General features: G+C 40.6%; 2 protein-coding genes across 2 annotated transcripts; both read right to left on the bottom strand.

Moving 5' to 3' along the window:
- Positions 1–12,541: 12,541 nt before the first annotated feature.
- Positions 12,542–14,144, bottom strand: LOC139444782 (protein BTG2-like). Its single transcript, XM_071225734.1, has one exon. It carries the CDS (start codon positions 13,833–13,835, stop codon positions 13,242–13,244), a length of 594 nt encoding a protein of 197 aa, XP_071081835.1. The 5' UTR covers positions 13,836–14,144; the 3' UTR covers positions 12,542–13,241.
- A 5,488-nt stretch (positions 14,145–19,632) lies between these two features.
- Positions 19,633–21,235, bottom strand: LOC139446238 (uncharacterized). Its single transcript, XM_071227590.1, has 4 exons — positions 20,917–21,235; positions 20,431–20,621; positions 19,922–20,212; positions 19,633–19,791 (listed from the first exon to the last, which is right to left on the bottom strand). Exons 1-4 carry the CDS (start codon positions 21,233–21,235, stop codon positions 19,633–19,635), a joined length of 960 nt encoding a protein of 319 aa, XP_071083691.1.
- Positions 21,236–24,319: the final 3,084 nt, after the last annotated feature.

Below are 24,319 nucleotides of genomic sequence, written 5' to 3'. Positions count from 1 at the left end.
ATTATTCAACGAAACGATTGATACATTCCTCTTTATACTACCGTTAGTGTTTATACGAACATACCATGAATCAAAGAATATATGGTTGCCCTGAAGAAACGCTTGGTGTACCGAAGCAACGGAAGAAATAAGCACATGTCTTGAACAAGCGCTTGGTCAAATGGGACTTGGAAAACAGTCGCGAAGGGACAAACTTAAAAAACCCTGGTGCAAACGCCTCTGTGAAAACGACGGACCAAGGCACCTTCCGATTAAAAAAACCAAACGTTTTTTCAAGGATTTAAGGTAGGCGGGATTGAATCGCGAAGCATCACAATTGTCAAACAATGCGTCAAACAAGCCACGCATGCGCGAGGGACAATTCCTGTAAAACTAAATCAACAGATGCAAGCGTGATCCGAAACATGCTCCTGGAAGCTGTGTCATATTCCATTCTCAGCGAATCTATAACTACATTCCTGCACACGGTCCCTATAAAACTCCCCCTCAGTCCGTGGCGTGCACCCTTACTTTCATGTGAGTGATGTATGACGGCTGCTGGAGCACTAGCGACCCCTCCCCCGTCAAACCCCTCCCTGACCCTCGGTCATAACAGTAAACCCCGGGGTTAATGGTAGTTTGTTGTGTCCAAGTAGATAACACGTGCGTCGCATATTTTGTGGTTGAGAGAGAGAGAGAGAGAGAGAGAGAGAGAGAGAGAGAGAGAGAGAGAGAGAGAGAGAGAGAGAGAGAAATGGTTTCAAATATAATTGAAAACTTTGTTAAGAACATAAAAAAATGATATACAAAAACCACCCATGAAGTTATCAAAGACATTATAACATGAATAATGTCATACAAAATTTATAAAAATATGTCACTTGCATGGCTAACGCAAGCAGGAATCTTGGAGATGAAGACGTTAGCCTCATTGTTCAGACACATTCGTGCATCGTGTTGTTTGTTTGTAAAATTCGAAACGGCAAAGAAAATATCCTGCCAGACCGTTTGCGGAATGTGATAGAAATTGTGAATTTGAATATAATGCCTTATACCCTCACAAACAAAGTGCCATGCACGACACCCATCTAGGAACCCCTCCCTGTGCACACAGCGTCGTCATCTTGTCAATGTGTCCGTCCATCAACTCGCACTCTGAACCAAGGGCAATGTAAGTCAGTTCTGTATTCACCGCATTGGGCGTTTCGCAGCTCATCGGCACATTTGTTTGTTGTTTGTTTGTTTATTGTTTAACGCCGTACTCATCAACATACCATCTTTATGACGTCAGCCTGTAAATATGTGAGTCTGGACCAGGCAAACCAGTGATCATGAGCGATGATGTTCCACACAGTCGGGATCGATGACACACAATGAACCAAGTCAACGAGTCTGACCATCCGATCCTGGAGGTCGCCCCTTTCAACCATGTGATGCTTGGAAACTAACCCGGAATCCACACGAAATCGATATAGGTATACAGACGAACCTCGTGAATCTGGACCCCCCGCTTTCCGGGTGCTTACATTTTGGAATGCCCACATACAAAATGAGGTCTCAACAAGTATCAATCATTCGTTTATCAGGAAATTAAGTCGGAGTAAGGATAATTCAAATGCAGAAATTAAAATAGAGTTTTTGCTTACTTAAAATGTGGGATCATCATTCTCGTTTGGGTATAAGCCGTCGTTAATAATATATCATATTTGAAAAATCCTATGGTGAGGTAGGGGTTTAAACATATGGGGTTTAAACATATGGTTGGAATAGAACCCGGGCATATAGGTATCGCGTACAAACGCCTTAACCATTAGGACCTCCATACTAGTCCTATTTCCTATCCGGGACATCAATACATCTTAATAGGGAAATCACATGACAAACGCCAAGACTTAATGGATGCATTTAATGTGTATTACTGGAACAATGTCAGTAAATAATACCTGTATAATACGTTGAAAGTTTAATTACAATATCGTTAAATTACACATTTACATTTAAAGGTTACCTTGCTTCTAACAGGGGGTATAAGTAAGCCGTATACAGACTCCCTGTTTCTAAGACCCTAGGCGAGGACATCTAGTGTTAATCAGACCATTCCGGGCGTTCCACGAAGAGACCTCTGCGCTACGAGTGTCGCACGTATAGCAGTTATGATTATATTGGCTTTATCGACTATTCTATGCAAAATGAAGGGAAATAGTTTGGGCTCAGATTTGACATACGTTAATAACATTCCATAATACAGTTCCCTGTGTTTTTAAACGAAATAGCCCGTGGAGAAGATGCAATACGTCTATTAATACCACATCGAAAATCGAAAAGCCTTTGAATTCCTGTTCGTATCCTGGTTCTTAGGACCTGGCTCCGACTTTTTATAAAACCCACTGAATATTTGTATTCTGGTGGTATTAGATATTCAAGCATGGCTGCGGTTTGATTCTCAGTATGTCACTAAAACGTATTAACGTCTCAAAAAAGGAATAAATACAGTAGCATACATACGGTATGCGGAAATATTTTCAGAAACCCATGACGTGACTATACTATGACAGTCACGCACGCCGCGTGATAGAAACTAACGATGCGCTTTGTTTGTGCCGACCTATGTAAAATTGAAACTAACGTAAAACATACGAAACGAAAACTAGAATGAAAACTTCCGTATGAGGATTTGCATGTCATTTTCTTGTTTTCCTTGACGCCAATTTGTTCTCAATATCACATGACGTTTACGTGGTAAGGTGAACTTAATACTGACTCCGAACCGACCAGTCCACTTAATACCAAACAACAGGCAGGGTAACAATAAGTACCATTGGTATGAAGCAGCCGGGGATCGAACCACTGACCTTCCGCTCTCCAGGCAGACGCTCTATCCACTAGACCACAGAGGTTGTCGACAGTAACATAAACTGAGAGGACAGTGTATAAACATGGCCACCATGTAGTATATATAACCACTCCAAGCGACATACATACAGGAGAGGGGGCACGGGCAGCCCAGTCGTCTGAGGCGCCGCGATTCGCTGTGCAGAGTTGCGTCCCTTGGGCACGCCAGACACCTATGATTGTGGGTTCGAATCCCGGTTCGCCCTGATTAGGTTCCTAGGTTTGTCAGCACCATACCCGTGCTCGTTGGTTTCACCGAAGTGGTAAACGTCTGAGACCTGCATCACTTCGGGCTTTCCTCCCACATTAAGCTGACACGCCGTGATATAACTGGAATACTGTTAAAAGCGGTGTTAAACCCAACTCACTCACTCACTCACTATCATGTCTGCCCTTTGAACCTTCAGTTTTCAGTGACTGTTTTCGGCCTTGTATCATTTTGATAAATTTGTAATTTGTGGTCACATCCAAATTTCTAGTGTATACTTTCTTTTCCCTGGCTCTTTAGGTAAACACGGGTTCATAAAAGTCGGTCGTTTTTTTCTGTTTTTAATATCAAACATATCTTGTGTATATCCTAGAAGAAAAACAGATGTTTTGAGGGAATGGGTTGTCGCGGGAAGGGGTAAAAATGGGTGCAAGCGAAAAAACACATATCTTATAGTCAGTAATAGCAAGCCGATGAATAGAACATCTCTCCCTAAGCACATCAACTATAGTAACTCGATACTCACCCGTGAAGATCCGGGGTAGAATAGGTCTTCAGCAAACCATGCTTGCCGTAAAGGGCGACTACGCTTGTCGTAAGAGGCGACTAACAGGATCGGGTGGTCAGGTTCGGTGATTTGGTTGGTGCATTTCATCATATCCCAATTGCGTGGATCCATGCTCATGATGTCAATCAATTGAGTTTCTGGTCCAGACTTGATTATTTACAGACCGCCATCATATAGCTGGAATATTGCTGGGTGCGGCGTTAAACAACAAACAAACAAAGAAACTCAATACTCCCAATACACTTATTTTAATCAAATCGATCTCTTCACTTACATGTGGCTGTGTTGTCGGCGTGGACATTTGAAACCTCTAAATCCAATACAGAAATCTGACGACTGTAACTGGGTTACCCATTCTCGACGCTGCATTCCTAAAGGCCATTGCAGAGTATGTAAACAAAATAATTGATGTTTTGGCAGAAAATGGATTTTACAAAGGAGTTCCGTTTTCACAATCATGTGAATGATATGTTACTATTGTCAGAGATACACACTGCTCGTCCTCAACCCACAGAATGAATAACTTCTGTCTAATGTCTTTCCCACGATCGACAAACTTGACCTTTGTTGAAATCTAAAAACATAAAAAACGCGACCACTGTTCGGAACAGCCTCTTATAATATAGCGTCGTACAACGTTCAAGTGCGTTAAGAGCAGCGCTATTAATTATGGGTGGAGGAAGCGTAACATACATAATGCCCACTCATGCGGTAATAAGATTCGTTTGTATGTCCAAAGTGTCTCCAAACATGATTATACACCAGACTTACAATTGTTATTAAGACCAAACCTCTCTCATCCAACACAACACACCTTTCTATGTCACGTACTCATTCAAAGAGCGTCAGGCTGATTGCAAAGGCGTTATTGGTGTATGTCACGTGGGTATTTGCTAACAAATAAGAAAGGATGTGAAAGGGTAATCGAATCGTGTATCAAACGTCACGCTTTCTTTTTTTCATATGGGTCAAGGCAACATTTCACTCAACGAATTAAGGGAACCGATTTCAAATCTGGAAGATCTTGAAAAGTAAATACCAATTTCAAACGTGATTGTTTTGAATAGCACTGCGTTCGTAAGAGATTTCCTTATTACTTTAATTGACCAGCTTGTGATATTCTGAGTCCCAAGGAGGAGGCATTGATGCTCCGCCTTCATTGCAAATGTTGACAGTATGGGAGAAAGTAAGGCTCTCGGTGATGAACTCACCAGAAATCGAACATTTCGTCCACGATGGGACTCACAACCCAACCCAATTGGAATTCATCCCCGTAAACGCGCTGTTAAATCCACGACCAATGCTCGTTCGCTTGTGAACTGAGCCAACTTTCGGCTTGGCGAATAATTGTCGATTGTTGTTTCCACCTAGCGAAAGCAAACGAGGGATTGTCTGGCACATAAGAATTAGTCCTGGTACAAATATTGAAGCAGCGAGAGTCTCGTATCCGCCGACAGGCCGTATCTATTGGATTTGAACACGAGACATCTGAAGAGGGGTTGGCAACTCGCCAAGGAATATCTTCTGCTGTAGATCTTGAATAGGTGTGTAGATAGGAATAGCTTTTGTGTTTGTAGAGGTGTTTTTTCTTCCGCCGGGGTTCTAATTTTTTCATCCCTCAGAAGATGAATGAACTTTCCTGGGAGAGGAGCCCCAACAAGCCTATAATCCACAAGTGCAGTATAACAGTGAACAGCACATGACAAACTCTAAGATAATTATATTAGTTTGCAGATTGTATAGTCTTTTTTATCCCTGCAGCGTTGCAGTATGAAATAGGAGAGAAAGAAATATACAACTAACTTTAGATGACATGGTGTATTTTCTTTAATTCGTTGTTTTCACTTTTATCGTTATACAGTAAACTACGGTTATAACGAACTCAAGGAACAACTAGTTTTAGTTCGTTATAACCGTAATTCGTTATAAGCATATATCCAGAATAACTACAGCATATAGTCGGGGCTGAAAAGTTAGTTCGTTATATCCGTTAGTTCGTTATAAGCGTGTTCGTTATAACCGTCGTTTACTGTATATGTAAATAAAAGGATGGACGGGTGGACAGAGGGACTTAGGATGTTCCGAGGTGAGACATGTTTAGCTGAGACAATAAACTACCACTGCGATGAAGATGATGATGTTGGTGATGGCGCGGAAACTGCTGACGCTGTAGTAAAATGTGGAGCAACACCCGTACACGTGATTGAAACCAAAATGCTGTTCATTATTTGAACATTGATCTCATTCTTACTACATCCTCCAGCTGTTTATATTTTGGTTATTTTCTCCTAAACACTGTCCTTGCAATAAAGTTTAACCATTACGTAAATGCGTGTCCTTGTTTGACGTGGCTGTTTTCACAATTAGGCGTGAAACGTGCCGTACGTTCATCTAGAGGGGAAGTCAGCGCTTATAAAGCTATCAACGTCATCCAAAGAAGGTCAGGAAAAATTCAAATACGCACAAAAAATCCTTCTCACAAAGGTGCAAGTAAACAAAGGTGTCTAAAGGTACAACTAGACTTCTCTAATTAGCCGAACTGATTGCAAAGTTGTTTTTGCCCGTTACGGGCGCTAAAACTCTATAGTATATGCTTAAGTGCACCAGAAGTCAGAACTCCGGTTACCGTTATTACTTACATAAGAAGAAGAAGAAGAAGAAGAAGAAGAAGAAGAAAATATTTTATTAAGGTGTCGCATGATATACATACATAAGGTCAAACAGTTAAAAACAATTATTGTATATCATCCGGCCGATATGGCCTATGGGACATCAAATATCTCATAAGTATAAATAAAAGCACATAGTGTGCTAAAAACATAAATGTTAAAAAAAAAATAAAAATAAAAAAAGAAAAATAAAGAAAAAAAGAAAATATATATACATTTAAAATAAACGATGTAAAACGTGTGCGTGACATGTATCCCGCCTTAAGTAAATGATTGGATAGATATAGGTAAATAAAATAGATGGATACAACTACATGTGCAACAGTCATAGCAATGCGAGACGGGCGACGTGCGCCCTGTCCAATGGCATATTACTAGTTATTGTAAAATGCTTTCTACGCTGAAACATCCGGTTCACTAAAGCGGCAAGGCTTGCCGATAATTCATCGCATTGCATTAAGAAGGCGAGCTGGTCAGTAGGAGTCATAGGTTCATTCATAGGTTTACAGTAAACTACGGTTATAACGAACTCAAAGGGACCACTTATTTTAGTTCGTTACAACCGTAGTTCGTTATAAGCATATATACAGCATATATACAACAAATGGCCGGGACTAAAAAATAAGTTCGTTATATTGGTCAGTTCGTTATAAGCGTGTTCGTTATAACCGTAGTTTACTGTATAGTGACAACAACGGTCAGCTGGTATAATAAAATAGAAATGTATGTATACTTACGGGAATAAGAACGGAAACGTATACACATGGCATTTGTTTGACACGACCAACGTGTATGTACATATGCCTTGACATTGACCGGAGATTGGTTGACAATTGATTGGCACAATATTTCATTGTCTCTTCTTGTGTTGTTCATTGAAGTGTGTATATTGAACTCAGAAGCAAATATATCATAACAGCTATTGTGTGTGTTCCCTTGCTTGTTTCTATCAGTATAACGGAATCGGGTGGTCAGAAACGCTGACTTGGTGGATGCATGTTATCGTATCCCAATTGCGTGGATCGATGCTCATGATGTCAATATCTGGATTGTCTGGTCCACACTCTTTTTTTTACATACTGCCGTCATATAGCTGGAATATTGCTAAGTGCGGCGTTAAACAACAAACAAGTAAACAAACAAACAAACAAGTAAACAAAAAACAAAACAAACAAACAAATAAACAAACATACATCAGTATGTATTATGTATGTTGTAAACGATACACACTTCAAGTCAAATGAGAGTATGTCGTTATAGTGTCCAAAATATTTGTGTTTATACGCCACTCCAGACTACCAATAGCAGTTTAAGACTCCATCCATGTCTGATGACGTCCCCAATATCTCCAACCTTGAGGATCGGTTGATGAGGCTGGGTGAGTTAGCTTGCCGTGTGGCATCGTACCCTGATGGCGTTGAATGTCGTTCATGCTATCAACAACCGGTTTGCCTGTTCCAGAGTCGAATATGCACAGACAGCCGCGAAGATCCGGGGTTGAATAGGTCTTCAGTAACCCACGCTTGCCGTAACAGACGACTATGCTTGTTGTAAGAGGCGACTAACGGGATCGGGTGGTCAGGATCGCTGACTTGGTTGATGCATGTCATCGTATCCCAATTGCGTGGATCGATGCTCATGATGTCAATAACTGGATTGTCTGGTCCAGAGTCAATTATTTACCGACCGTGATCATATAGATGGAATATTGCTGAGTGCGGCGTAAAAAAAAGAGGAAAAAAAAGCACAGATCGCCACGACATTGCTCGAATAGCGTTGTTTGTGGCATAAAAACAACATCCACTCATTCACATCACCAAATTTCCTGAGATCGAACCTACCAAACAAATGTCACAACCATGACAAACACAGTGATATATACTGAACAGTCAATATATAATATATACTTAACGGTTCACAGTAAATGGTACATATCGCTCCATCACAGCAGATGTGTTGAAAGGCATTCAAATGGTAATATTATATTTCGTATTGTGGTTTGAGCGTGTCACCGGGCGTCAGTCACGTGACTATAATGCTTGATAATCATAGAAACTTCATACGCAGTCCATTGTTCAATATAGATTTCTTGAATGTTCACATTGTTTCAAAGGTTATAAATCTTTATAACGACTATTTAACAAAGCGATGCGTTGATGATAGCAAATATGAGTTACTGGACCCAATGGTATTTCGTCCTAAAACGTTTAAGTAACTCTCGTCTAGGCCATTCCAAATTTCCCAAGCAAGTCTACAATTCTTTAGCAAGTCTACATCACTTCAGTCTGAAAGTAAAGAGATTATTGGCTCTTTTCTATTATATGTTAGGATTTCAAAAGAAAATAATTTCAGAGACTTAAAGGTGATCTAACTTAAAATGGAATATGTATATTTAATTGGTAACATTTTGAAATAAAGTACAGAAAACATGGTCACTGACATGACCTCGTTATTTTAAAGCATGATGGACACTGTCACTGGGCGCTTACTAGTCCACCAAGTAATCCCGGTGATTGCCACAGGGGCACGATTGTGTCCCGACCCCTGCTGTGACATCAGTGTGCTGTGTCACGCCACTATAATTACGTGCCTGTGTCACGTGTGGGTCACAGGAACGTCTTGACATATGATGCAGCGAGTGATGATCAACGACTTGTGGTGATGGTGATAAATCCCATGTATGTATGTTCAGGGTCCAGTATAGAAGGGTTCTAGGGTCACGGGTATGTCTGTATGATGCTGTACTATTTTTGATACTGTATATATGAATTAAAAACAGTTTAAGAAGCTTTACAATAACTCCGAGAATAATAATAATTTCATTCCCTTCTCCTTACATGGCTATACATTAGATGTGAGTTTCACACGAACATGCATTTGTCACTGTCTTAGATCCCGTGTTTATGCTGGGGGTTGGACGTGTTCTGGACATGGTTGTTGAACGGGAAAGTAACACAATGAGTTATTTGTACTTGTAAATATGATGCAAATATCAACGCTTAACACTTTGCTACATTTCCGTCAAAACTCAAAACAAGTTAAAGAACGCCACAATTTGAAGGTTGTATGCTCCAATACCCACCAGCCATTACAGATTAACTGATTGTATATAATCAAATCGGGCGTTCTTTAACGTCTCTGAGTGGTAAGAGAATCTCGCCTGAATGTCTTTTGATATCAAATATATCACCACTCGTCCATGAAAGTTGTTAACTCCACAGCCAGCATCGCAGTTCAACTTTTTATCGACCCATGTTGATATGACACGAGGGTAAGATTCTATTTATCATCCAAGCATCCAAGAGTTTTATTTTGTAGACAGTATTACCTAGTGTCGTCAGTGTAAAAAATACAGCTAACATACAGCAGCATAAAGGATAGTGATGTAATTTGATGTGACGTCAGGGTAACCGATGACGCCACAATGGTCTGCAAAGCATTGTGATTCAAATTTCATTGTAACAATATCTCCCAGGAGGTATAACTTCATCTTACACCAGCGATAGCTCCGTGGAAGCCAGATTTGGATGATAAACTAATTTCTAATCTCGGCTATACCTTCTATTTCCAGTCGGACTAAACTCTTAACAAATGTTCCAACAAAATAATGAGCACACTTTAAATGGATAATCAACACATTCTTGTAATACAGATCGAATCAAACATTGATAGTATTTGGCTATGTTATATTATCTTTATCTATCCTTTACTGTAAATGTGGTCTGAATCTCTTGACAAAAGTAGTAGTTTTTGTTTGCTACACTAAAGTATAAATTTGAGCAATATTACCAAAGCATGTCTAGTGCCTGTTTAAATTTGGAATTAACTTAGGTGAAATACAGTTATCGATTAAATGTACAGGTATGTCAAAAGCTCCGCGATATTATTGTTGTTGACAGGTCTATCGCGAACACCTGGTGTCATCACTATTTGATAGTCATTCATTAACCTATACTTGTGATGTACTCGAAAACGTACAACGGACTCTCTTATGATTATGGAAATGTTTTAGCCTCTTTTATTTCAAAATCCATCCCAAATCTGGATTTTGGTCAACGAAACATTCTCCGATTTTAATGAAACATAAGTTATACACGTCGAGAGTAAGCCAGCCATAAGCAGTACCCGAATTTACCATACATGTTATCTGCACAGTGTTCAGTGAAATGCCAATCAGTATGCAGTGACCGGTATAGATGATCACCATGTCCGCACTCAAATCAAGGGGTTCAAGCCTTATTCTACTCCAAAATCAATAACCACACGCCACACTATTCACTGATTCATGACTTATGTGGGCGTCGATCTCGCCCACAAATGGATCCAATGACGAATTAGGTCTGGGGCAATTTCCATTTTGGACGTTGCGAATCCTTGAGAGGCAAGATCGTAAACAACTTGGGTCTTTCTCAACTCCATCACACGTGGGAGTTATTTTCAGGATTTAGAATGGAGATATAGAGTGATGAAAATGAGACGGTTCCAGTCAGTTTAGAAATGAACGTCAAAAACTGTTTGTTTTAATGTCGGCAGTGTTGTTTAGATTTTGAGATTGAGATTTGTGACTGTGGCTTGTGATGGAACAATCGGGCATGTAGCTAACTGGAACGCGTTTATGCAGCAGTCACGCGAGTCAATAAGTTATCTTCTACCGAGATGTACATTGTGTACCATATCCCGTTACACAGATTCCAACAGCAAAGCAAGCTTTTGCAGATCTCGCAAATAGTCAAGAGAACGTAGAAAGCCGTATTGAGTTGACGAGTATTAGCATGTTTAACATCCAGTCATAATTGTGTATATTATTTCAAGTTTATTTTCTTGAATTGGTCTCGTTCATCTTTAGGGTTTCGTGTAATTACACCATTCTCTTAATTAGCCTCCCTATTGTGCAAAATATCCCCCACTCTTGGTTTCATTAATTAGCATACGTTATAGTATGTGGTGACCCCTCTTAAAGATGTCATCCCTGACACTGACAGATGTCAGATGTAGTGCGGTTTTGTCACAGATAAATGAATACATGGTTTGCCAGATGTAACACTACTTCGATATACCTTTCGAGACAAATGTTTGTTTCTGTTTAATCTATGATTAATCTATGACATGAAAGATTGCTAAAAACGCTGACAATAAAAGCACAGCTCGGACCATCCCTTACTCAGCAGGGTTAGACATTTCTACTAATCTGTTAGTCCGACACAAGTGAAAATCTAGGACTGTTCTCTCAAACTGTAGTCATTTTACACAGAAAGCTCAAAACTAGCTGTGAAATATTTTGTATTGGACCTTATGGTGTCTATCCGCTAAAGGATATGCAACAACTGCCTGAACTATTTCAACATACCACTGCAATGTAAGAACAGAGTTCAGGGTTATTATTTGAGGTCGCATCGGCAATGTTTCAGCAATATGGCGGACGTATGGTTAACCGTTCAGCTTATTGTCCTTTCTATTGTGCAGTGTAGGATTACTACAACAAATACTCTCCATATGTATGAAACACCTCCTTTACTACTAGGCAGAAGTATTACTAATGTTGAGTCAGTGAGGCGATGACCAAATACAGTACTGCTGTTGTACTCGCATATCAGCTCTTACTGTGAAAACGGCACCTGCTTATCCTGAGCGGTGTGAGCTGGAAACACTAAATTGCTTTTGTTGCTGTTTTGGCGCAAGTCTCCCAACAGCTGTTCCCGCTAATGTTTCAAAATAACATTTCGCGCAGCATAAACCAGCTGTGCTATATCGGGCCAGTTCCAAAGTTCTAGGTCACAAGTGTTCGTTTCATACTGATGTAGCCCCAAAGATTTCAAGTATACAAAAACAATTTCGATAATTTTGACAGTTTTTTTCAAGATTTCAATAAAAGAGCAGAGCAGAGCGGTTTGAGGCGCAAAACGGTAGAAACACATACCAAATGGATGATCTAGTCTAGGATTCTTAGTTTCAAAACATTATTGTAAATGAAAATGTACATTTAAATGTATCTCAGATCATCCATTTGATAAACCAAAGAATAATTCTGTACTCCTGGCGTTCAATGCCTATATCCGTACTGAGCCGTTGGTTGGTAAACTCCATGTTGGGTAAATTTGTCTTCAATTTACCATTTACTCCAAGTAAATATCCAACAGGACCATGGGTGTAGAAATTAATATTTCTACACTCATGGTCTCAAGGAAATGATATTATTCCATCTTATTAAGAACACAAATCCTCAAATATGCATCATAAATAGTTGAGATTTATTCCACTTGCTTCTTTGTTTTTTCTCATTTTATGAAAAACGATACATCTGCACATAGTACAGACATGTTTTGTACAATGTATGAGTACATGTACAGATGATTGCTTTACAACAAATTTACATCCACAAACTTTGGTCGGGCATGTTTTGGAGATCAGGATGCGAGTTGGAATAAAACAATGAAAGACAATAACCCGTTCTTTGAACAGGAACTTTCTCAATCACAACTATACATAGAGACTCAATCATCCTGACCTTACCATACATACATTTTCGACCCACTCACTCAGATCTTGGGAATTCATACTCAAGAAACAAATGAAAGGAACAAAAATCACTGTAGAATTACGATTAAATTACATAGGATTCCATAATTGAGTTAAAATCCATCATCACTAGATTGGCTGTTGGTCCAGCATCACATTCACGGATTAAATACCTTGATTTTATCACTGCCAGTCTAGCACATACATTCATCTAGCACTACATTCAGAATTCACTACGGCCATTTTTCAAAACAGTTCACTGAAAAATAGAATGAATACTGAACTATGTTCCTGAATTCAAAGTCCATTGTACGAGATGGGTGGTCGTGGTCCAGAGATATTTACAGATGATCCGATGAAATCTTTGGCTAGGATTCGTGAGCCGACCCGAGTCATGGGACAGAATCTGTTAAACATATGCTGCCAGTTGCTTCAAACTGTCCCTGGACACATTGATGGGCAAGACATTCATAAGCTGGTCTTTACACGAATACCCAATCGTATTGAACTCGAGATCAGCTTGTAGACTTGGAGACGAGTGTTGTTGTTGCTGCTGTTGTTGTTGCTGCTGCTGCTGTTGTTTAGCTTCAACTAACTCCTGTTGACGCTGAGACTGCTTTTCCTTGTGTTTCTGGCTAATAACATGAGGCAAGTCACTTTCATACAACATCCCAATGCTGCCATTTTCACCAAAGCGGTACGAAACCTCTCTGGGATCAACCCACATCGTGAGTTCGCTAGGAAAGAGGGTATGAAAGTTTGCTTCGTTCATTCCACAGTCCACAGCTGCCCGTTTTACAAGAGGGTCCATCTTGTGATTAATTCTGATACACCTGTAGCCACTCCCTTTGAAGGGCTTCTCGGGGAACCAGTGATTTTGATAGTGGTTGCACAGAAGATTTTGCAGATGGGTGCGGAAAGAGTCAATTCTATCCGCAGGCACATTTCGAGATCTTAACAGATTCGAAAGAAAATCCGTTGCACTTCTAATTTCGTTCTTCATAATTCAAAGGCCTGTGACATACAGGTATAGTCTAAATGTGAAATGTCAAACGACGAGTAAACACTCACTCCAAAATGGCTGCTGACGCTCCCTCGGAAACAAAGCCGGTCAACCTCAGTGGTGAAAGTTCTTGAGATAGAAAACTCACACACGTTACTAAACTATCCAGTACGTTTCTATTCACAAATTTCAATACCTCTGTCCAGATCTTTTCGTTCTGCGGAGCCGCTTCGACCTCAACGCCGCTAAAATATTTGCTTGCTCTCTCGTTCTCTTGGCCTCGACTACTGCAGCTATGGCGTCTTTTCTCGAGTATTTGTTGCAGCTGACTCAAGTCTACGTCATAACACCGTGCGTGTCACATGACCTGCTTCATCCAATGGCTGGCGTTGCTCTGAGGCTATGACTCCCATATTTGGAATATCTAAAATTAGATGTGATGTGTAAATACATGCGTCCTTCACAATAACAACAACCCGTCGGTCAAGTCCTTCGATTATCCGTAGCCCTGCCCCGTTTGACATGCGCACTGCGAGCGCCTTATACAGAGGTTGTTGAGGCGTGCTGTTATTGTAAGCATTTTACGATTGAGCCATAGAGAAACAGACTGACACGCTTCGGGAGATATCTAGAATTATTCGTCAAGATGTCAAAGGTTAAGGGATAGTAAATGTTGTGAAATCTCGGTCACTGGCAATGGAGGATAAGTATAGGCAATCCATTTCAATGTATTTCATGATTAATGTGTTCATCGTTTTCTTTCACAAAAAAACACCTGTATTTCACAACTGGATGATGATATTCCCTCGACATTTGACTTGACTATCATAACAAACTGGTGTAGCATATGGCCGCCATAGATCTGTAACCTACTTTCGTGGTTCTATAATTATGTCATGACGATACGGCAAATAATACTAGCCGGTTAACCGCCGTGCTATAGGTCAAACTCAGCGAGTTCTGATCTTCTAGAAACCGCTAGATGCACAGTAAATCGCAGTGTCCGCGAAATATGACGTTAGAAGCGTGAATTATATTCTTTTCAATGAAGAGTGAATTTGATATTTCATTTTCAACACAAAGTCTTATCTTGCCTGTCTGAATTAATACATATACATATATAATTACTGAAATTCGGTGAAATATTGTATCAAATCAGTATGTGATTTTGAGAGAAAACTTGTTCATATCTTTACAAACATAGGAATATATAAAACGTATAAAATGAACGCTAAGATAGAAGAGAAACGCTTGTAATATGCTACATATAAACGCACACGCATGGCTATTGACGTAACGTTGTTTGGCTTGATGAAGAAGTTATTAAAACTACAAAACATTTCTCTTATCGGTATTTATTATATGATAACAATTTATCAGATACCTTATGTATGTTATGTATATATAAAATACTAAAAAAATGCAATGGTATTTAGATCATGTGAATTCTACGAATGTGTTGAATTAATGCTCCACGAAGCCCATGTCGACCGATGCTGCAAACGTGAGATTATTTCTGGATTTTGTGATATTTGACGAAGGAAGAGGAAACAGTTCAAGTCTTTTTACGGGGTCTGAAGGGTAATCCTTTGATACAGCATGCCAAACCTGTGTTTACAACATCTCTTTCTTTGGCAACAGCAGTCTTCATCATGCCAGGGAAGACGGGGATGTTAGTTGTGAACACCCGAAGTGATTACTCACAATTCAAACAAAGACATGCAAAATATAATGACACGGAAAGTAAGGATTGTATTTTTTTTATTGTTTTATTTGCTTTGTAATGGTCAACGTTTCGATCATAATTGATTCGCTCTTCACTCTAATTGTGTGACTACTCACCGGTCAAGGTCGACCGTGAACGTGTTTTCGCTGACATGCATGAAATCCCTCTAAAATGATGGCTTGGCGTGAGACAAAGGACGGATTGTTGCTTTCTTTCGCGAATGCGTGACAACAATCCTATCGATTGCTATTGTAATGGCTGCCAACCTGAAAACACTGCATCTTTTTTTATACCCCCCCCCCCCCCACACACACACACACACACTCGTCCCTTTCACATTTTTTTCTTTGTCCGAATAGCTGTTGGGGGGAGGGGGGGGGGGGGGGGGGGGGGGGGTTATTAGAGACAAATTTGTACATGCTAAACCCCTGCCCACACAACGCTACAGATACACATTTTTCTTCTATCCACCACACCCCTAATTAATATTTTGTTTCATTAAGGAAGCAGAACATCAGCTCATGTGTTATGGTGTACGTGAACGTCCTGGATTCAAGGATATTGTCGACGGTAGTCATAATGTATATTTGGTTTGTTTCACTTTTAAACTGAGTCCGTATATAAATGTACATTGGAACATTAGACACAGCTGACCTCCGGGTTACGTGACCAAAAGACAACAACATCATCAACAACAACAACAACACACACACCTATGTCATCGCCTTGTGAATTAGTTTTACATTAATTATCTGGGGAAATAATATGAAGACTTGTCGTTTAAGCTGTGAATCCTCCCCCATCCCTTTTCAGCGACGTCGGGCCAGTTCTCACGCCGGTGTCTACACCAGCCATCTGTCGTTCCTGCCATGGGGATGCACAAGCAGGGGTCGGGGGGTTGAGGGATACGGGGGATGCGAGAGGAGATGGGAAGGGGTCGCCGATAATGTGAGAAAACTGGATGTTAAAAATATGTGATTTTTCATATAATGTTACATTTACGACATGAAAGATTATATAAGTTAAGAAAACTAAAAGAAATCCAATGTTGGGTTTTAAATTGTGGTATTTGTGAATACTAATAACGGCAATAACACAAACAAACAATGTTCAGGTATGCTGTCGGAAACGTTTTGATACCTAAAAAAACCACGAGTGTCCTAAACATTTACATTTCACCTTATAGTTTTACTTGACACAAGCTCGAGTTTGTTTTCAGGATAACCACAAACGAAAGCCATTTTTCATTTATTTCTTCGTGAGGTGTTTAAGATGACAGGCCGGCTGCACATATTAGTATAGAATCGCTGATAGCCGAGAAATAAAAGGATAACGACGCATTTCCATATCAATAAAACAACATTGGCCGGAACATCAAAGGGCGCACTCCCGATTGACTGTACACTGCACCCCCATACCTGTCACACGTCAATTGTGTCGCGAAGTGTGATAAATGGCAGCATCTGGCGAGAGGTGCACCTGCTCTTTATCAAATATAACTCACCTGTAATTAATTCGTCGGAGTTTCTTTGACGTGAGGGAAAACGATTCTTAACAAACAATTCTGTTCGAACCTATTGGTTCTTGACTATTAGTGTATTCCATATGCGAGAGTTGTGGGGGGTTGGGGGTGAGGGGTAGGTATATAGCCTGTATATAGTATGTGTCTTAGCAGTAGTTGGTAGTCAATATTTATACCAAAAGGACACTATACTTAAAAACCGAACTTTTTTATTTTGTTAACCATTTCATTTTGTTAAAAAGTAGTGATTTTTCAGCAAGATTCTGATACAAACATCGCGAAAACACTTCTCATCTTTCGAAACAGCCTTGCACTATACACGTCAATGTTCTACTCGGAGTTCATATATCCTTACAGTTCTAAAGATTAGTGACAACACACTGCTTATCATACATCTATACACCAACCTTGCTTAACTTGTTATCTTCGTATATGCACCGAACTATTAAATAATTATCACAACGCCTAGCGTTATTTGAAAAAAGAAATACATAATTTATTGATACCATGTCAACGCGTGCCCATGACAACAGTTATATTATTTTCCTGCTGTCGATGACACGATAACGCTGAAACGACTGTTTTCAACACAGCCTGGGAACATTTTCTTCTAGTGTTACACTCAGTTATTATACATTCCCAGCGAACTTGCAACAGGTGACGTATACAGGTAGCGATTAACCACTCTTATCGATACCGTAGTCGTAAGCTCACATGAACATGTCGCTGTTAGAGACGGCTTTTCTACAATGTGCACATTGTTTGTTTCGAAAGATTACAACTGATTTCACAATCTCAGAGGAGGTAAATTGCGTTCTGTGGTTTAAAGTGCTTGAAGTATTTAAATTATTTGTCAAAAGAAATTCAGTCATGTTATGGTTTTGTTTCGAAATTATGTATAATGTTAACCTCATGTAACGTACATATCGCATTCGAGTGAAGCGTGTGATTAACTTTTGTATTGATGTGATGTTATTTAAAGTATACTTGTTTTAAATAATGTCGAATTCATTACTTTTATGTTTAGAAGACATATCATTAGAGATGAGAAGTGATTTTTATTGATTTGCCTTTTCTTTCTTTTTATGTATATATACACAAAAGAAAGAAAAAGCAAATCAATAAAAATCACTTCTCATCTCTAATGATATGTCTTCTAATAATAATAGTAAGGTCGATGATATGGCCTTGATATTCAGTGAATATATCGCATTCAAACGAAAAGAGAAACCAACAGTCAAATAATATGATATTTGCTGTATTTCAAAACACATAACATAGGTCTGCTGATACACTGATCGCTCGATAATTACAATGACTTATTTTCTAACTGTAAGCAGCTTTGGAATAAATCACGTGTTGTATCGGGCATGTGGTTTGGTAATTTGATAGCTTCTATGTCTTTCTGGAAATTTACGTAAAACAAAAAGACTTGTGTCTCATACAATGCAAGTAATTGTCATTGATTTGATATAAAGACGTCAGGGTCATCTCAGGGAAGACAAACGAGCGATATGACTCACGTTGCACAGATCCTTTCCCAGACAAACCAGACTGGGCAAAGGGAGGTAACTCCGATTCTGTAATTCACATGCAAGCTTCAATGCCACACGCAATATCATACTGTTTTCTTGGATAGCTCTGTTTTGCATTGAGTCTTTATTATAGTGATACAATCATACACCCTTACAAATATTTTATTCATTATTAATTTCTTTGCCAGGGGTGGCTTAATTTGACACGAGTGAGTGCTATTCCTAGAGCTTATTTCATTTTTAATGTACATCGGGCAAAGGAGTGGTTAGAAGTTGTGGTCACCGCATTGAACACTTTTCAGTATATATAATCATAAAGCACATCCCTCATGTCGTTATAGAGGACACATTTAGCTGTCTATTATTAGCCCTGAAACTGACCATCCCCTATTTGAAAGGTTTTCAGTGTTGGGAACACTATTTGCAGACCCGATAAATGATATATATACCATGGTTTCTATGTATTAGAAAGAGAGAGAGAGGGAGGAAGAGGGAGAGATTTGTTTATTAACGTCTCGCACTTTGTACATAAAATATGAAACATTGTTATTAACATATATACAATGATGTACAATAGCCATAAATTAAGTTATGCGAGACATTTACATAAATAATGTCATACAATATAATCTGTCCTATAGATTGTAGACAAAGTTATATACAAATGGCGCTGGTTGTTCCTCAACGGCTGGGGCTGGGATACCTGCGGATGTAGCTGAGAGCGAGACTTCTCGACTGCAGCCCTTATCCCCGAGGAACAGCGGCAGGCCCGACAGCAGAGAAGAAGAAGGACGATGTGGGTGAAGCCCTGGCTCCTGCGGCGTGTCACCCTGGGCCACCACGACAAGCTGATGCAGGAGCTGGTGCTTGAACATAGGGGTGACTTTAAGGCATTTCTGCTGATGGAAGCTGCAACTGGCCCTGGGCCGGGAACTGGGAGGCCGCGGGGTGGGGCGGGAACATGGCAGGTGGAGCTGGGGGTGGAGCTGGAGCTGGACACTGCTGACCACTCGTTCATTGCCCCTCATCTGTTGGCTGATAGCGCTGGGACAGGGCCAGGGATTCCGCCTGGAACTGACGGAACTTCTCCTTTGGGCAGTTGCACACCACCGTCTGGAGCCAGCTGCCCCACGCCTCTCGCTCGTCCGGTTGCCTGGTGGCGGACTCTGCCAACTGGGGGGAGGGAGAAAACAAAAAGGAAAATGATGAAAACTGTTTCAATGCAAATTTCAAAAGTCATAAGACATGACACATGGCATTTCAAAGTACAGTTTAGGTTATCATGAAATAGGTTCTCATTTACCCTTTTCTCCGTTACCCGGCCCCTTCTCCGGTTCTCCAGCAGCATCTTTATCAGGATCTCCATGACATCGGGCGTACTCTTTGAGCCCTTCTTATTCCTGCTGCTGCTGCTGCTGCTGCTGCTGCTGCTGGCCCTGTCTCTGTTCCTCTTGGAAGCGCTGTCTTGGCTGTCACCACTGTTTCCCCTCTTCCGACCTTCAGCCCCTGTGTCCTCATCCTCATTGTCGGGAGCCCCAAAGTCCTCCCGCGCCTCCACAGCTTCATCGTCCTCGTCCACGTCCTTGCCAGCTACCTGAAGCATCAGCATGAACAGTTTTTAAGTGACAAATGAAAGGAGGCAGAAAAAGGTGAATATTATGTAAATGCAACACTCAGGATGTTCTGTCAAGGACTGACAAGTAGATGCACATTAAAATAGCGGTCTTCAATAAATGTACTGTCAGGGTCTGACAATATAAATACAAAGAAGAGTCTCATTTGCACACAAACATATTCAATGCCAATGCCTACCCTTCCCAGCCCCCGTCCCTGGGTGCGCGGCTGAATGACCTCCTCCAGAAAGGCCAAGTTCCGCAGCTTCCACTCCTGTCGGCTGGTCAGCCTGCGGGACGCTTGGCCCCACTTCCCCGCTGATCCGGCCCGGTTCTTGAGCTTGCAATAGGCACTACGAAGGTTCTTGAACCTTCTCTTGATCTTCTCCACTGCAAATAAAAATAAATCACTTGGAAGGTGTCAGAGGAAAATGAATATTATGTATTTACACAATTCAGGATTTTTTCATGTGACCTGGACAACTGAAATTGAAAATGCAATACAAATTAATAATCTAAGAAATTTCAGGTGTCACATACAAGTGAATATTAATTATTTATATCAATTCAAGAACTTGTTATGTGACTTTTACAATTGACAATGAAAAAACCCAATACAAATCAGTAATTTAAGAATTACAGATATGAGGAAATTGTCAAAGCACTGATATTGCCAACTACGTACCAGGATTACTTTCACTACTGACAGTCCACTTTATCTCCTTAGCCAGCTCCGCCAGTTCCGCCTCCTTCAGCTTGGTGTTGCGGTACTTCTCATGTGTCAGATTATAGAAGTATGGATGGGCCTCATAGAACTCCACAATACGCTGGAGAGCTGGAGACTCATCCTCGTCCTCATCCTCTGCATCAGGCTCATGGTCCTGCTCTGGCTGGGTCTCTGCACCCTCTGGCTCCTCCTCCGGGTCATCAGGGACTCGGTTGGTCTTCTTCTTGGCCTCCCCACATTTTCCCTCCTCCTTTGCTGCTCTCTTCTTGGGAGGCATGGCGCAAAACTTGGGAAACTTTGGGAAACTTTGTAATGAAATGTCTTGTGAAATGCCCTGATGTGTGTGGCAAACCCCTCCTTATACACTCCAGGTGCCTTCATGGGGCCTAAATCTATAGTAACTGTATATTGATGGTCTTTTTCGCAAAGTTTTTTGGCAGGGATTTGTTTTGTTTGTTTGTTGTTTAATAGTTGGTTGCTTTACTCCGCACTCAGCAATATTCCAGCTATATGGCGGCGGTCTGGAAATAATCGAGTCTGGACCAGACAATCCAGTGACTGACATCATGAGCATCGATCCACGCAATTGGGATGCGATGTCATGCATCAACAGAGTCAGCGATCCTTACCACCCGATCTCGTTGGTCGCCTCTTCCGACAAGGAGTCGCCTCTTATGGGAAGCATGGGTTGCTGAAGACCTATTCTACCCCGGATCTTCAAGGGTCCCATGCAAAACTAACATCTCGCAGAGACCTGCATCACTTCGTGCCTTCCTCCCACATTAAGCTGACACGCCGCGATATAACTGGAATACTGTTAAAACCCAACTCACTCACTCACTCACTTCATCCCTATACCTCACCATACACCTCACTGCTCTTCCCTACATCTCAAGACCTGTGAAGATCTGGGATAGAATAGATCTTCAGCAACCCATTCTTGCCGTAAAAGGCGACTAACTACATCTCAAAATACATCACCCCATAAGCCTCACCATGTAAAGAAATCTATGTCTGATGCATGGGTAGAGGTTTTTGTGTCGGGCGCATCAGTAGAAAACTAAGGAGCCCCTGAATAGATGCCCTTATCTAGAGGCCCAAAAGGCCCATCAGTAGAGGCTCTTTTTGTAGAGACCCAAGAGGCCTCTGACTAGAGGCCCTTATGTGGGGATTTAAGAAGCCCTAGAATTGAAGTGGAGCCTTGAGGGCCAAGTAGACCTGGAGTAGTTGCCTCTGAGTTGAGGTCCCTTAATAGAGGCTCATGAGGCTCTTGAGTAAAGGACATTGAGTAGAGGCTGCTGGGTAGAAGCCTAGGAGGCCCATGAATGAATGCCTCAGATGTCCTTAAATAGTGGCTCATTTGTTGAGGTCAAAGAGACTCTTGAGTTGATACCATGAAGGCCAATTGGCACCCCAAAAAAGGCCATTGAGTGAATGCCATAGAGGTCCTTTAGTGGTGGCCAATAGGCCCCTGACCCCTTGAGCAGTGTTAAAACGGACTGGTGTTTTGGGGTATGTTGGAGGGTTGATCTTCACTGAGATTTGGGCAGAGAATATCCAGTTCCCAAGTCCCATAAACAGATGTTTTACTCGGATACAATATACCTCTCTTCAGAGAGATGGAGAAACGGGTCTGATCTTGATGAGATTCCCCAGTTTCCAAACTGAAATGAGAATCGGCCGACAGGCTGGTTATACATGTCAACGTGACCCGAAGGTTAACCTGTAGCCTACTGGCCCGGACTCGATTATTCTCAATGATGTAACTAGAATATTGCTGAGCGCGGCGTTAAACAGCCTTAACCCTCCCAATAATATTAAAAACATGTAACAAAACCGAACCGCTTAAAACAAATCAAGTAATGTGAGGTGATATTGAGATCTTATTAATAAATTAATCACAATAACAAATATTGCACATGTAAATGTTTAGTTAAATTGAATACATTTACAAATGTTGACGGTTTAAATGTGTAACCTATATCATAAATCGCATGATTCAGCACTACATTGTCACTGATTGTCTGTAAATATTCCAGTGTTCCACTCTGTAGCAGTGCACCATGTATTTTATGAAACCAAAATCAATCTAGATAATAGAAAAGCAAGTCGAGCCAGCTCTATTCCACCAGTCTCTACCTCACTCTATCTCAGGAGAGCATCAAGGGAGAATTATTTTGTGTAATAAAAGATTTCATAGAATATTTTTTTGTACAGGGCTCCGTTTAACAAAGCGATCTATTAAAGAATGATTGTTTGTTGCCGAACAAAATTCAAACTATAGCGGCTGTATATCTCAGAAAGACGCAGTTTGACAAATCTCTCGGGCCTCCATTGTATTGAGAAGGAGTGTGTATACTTCTCGGCGTCATCTAAGGGAATATACGTCGCAGTCATGTTCTGGAATATTCCAAGTCCCGCGCCCTGTCCCATTCACACACACGCTGTGCGCTCCGTGTAGAGCTGTATGCATGGTTGATGTGTGACGAGAGTCATCGATATATTTAGTCGAGGCAGGGATATCAGTGTATTCTGGGCGTTGATGCAACATTTTATATCATTGCTTTGATCTATATTATGTAGGGGGATAATTGTACTTGATGGTTCTGTTTAATGTGAATTCATGCTGTTTTTCTGTGTGTGTGAAATGTGTATGTTTGAGTTATTGAACGTAAAATAGTTTCCCATCCATAACTTTAAAAGGGGAAAGAACTTTTGTGGAAGATGCAAGTTTCTTGAAATAAGCTGTTGCAGGTCACATAAGGCTGACAGTGTGTATGTCTTTGTCTACTGTTTGTCAAGGTTCGGGCCCAGGTAGTCTGTCTTACAGACCCTGATACAAATATATATAAAAACAGCCTATGCAAGTCTATAATGTTTGGCAAGTCTTACAGACCCTGATACAAATGTATCAAAAACAGCCCATGGAAGTCTATAATGTTTGGCAAGTCTTACAGACCCTGATACAAATATATCAAAAACAGCCCATGCAAGTCTATAATGTTTGGCAAGTCTTACAGACCCGGATACAAATATATCAAAAACAGCCCACGCAAGTCTATAATGTTTGGCAAGGTTAGATTACTGCAGTATCAGGAAATGAAGAGATTCTCTGGGCTCTTTTTTATTTTATTTCTATTAAGATAATTGAACAACTGTTTTTCGGAACGATATCTTCTAGATGTTAGTCAAGGGCCCAGGTTATGTTGGGATTTTTTATCAGTTCTTTGAACAAAGGAATCAGAAAAAATGTCACTGTTGGCATAATTCAAGAGATGCACCCGATATTACTTTGTATCTGAAGGAATTTATCTCTACTGTCTGAAAATTGATGTAAAATATTATAAAAAATGTTTACTCC

The sequence above is a fragment of the Haliotis cracherodii genome, unplaced genomic scaffold (genome assembly GCF_022045235.1).
Source record: "Haliotis cracherodii isolate W230 unplaced genomic scaffold, xgHalCrac1.p SCAF_6, whole genome shotgun sequence".
NCBI classification, from domain to species: Eukaryota; Metazoa; Mollusca; class Gastropoda; order Lepetellida; family Haliotidae; genus Haliotis; species Haliotis cracherodii.
The sequence above is the reverse complement of the archived record's forward strand: the minus strand, read 5'-3'. Positions and strand labels throughout refer to the sequence as shown.

What these genes read in the sequence shown, in the direction of transcription:
- LOC139446238 (XM_071227590.1), bottom strand. Translation starts at nt 21,235, where the DNA reads ATGCCTCCCAAGAAGAGAGCAGCAAAGGAGGAGGGAAAATGTGGGGAG. An exon ending in CAGTAGTGAAAGTAATCCTG is followed by an intron (nt 20,622 to 20,916) that starts GTACGTAGTTGG and finishes TTTTATTTGCAG; the next exon opens with TGGAGAAGATCAAGAGAAGG. An exon ending in GCCGGGTAACGGAGAAAAGG is followed by an intron (nt 19,792 to 19,921) that starts GTAAATGAGAAC and finishes CCCTCCCCCCAG; the next exon opens with TTGGCAGAGTCCGCCACCAG.
- LOC139444782 (XM_071225734.1), bottom strand. Translation starts at nt 13,835, where the DNA reads ATGAAGAACGAAATTAGAAGTGCAACGGATTTTCTTTCGAATCTGTTA.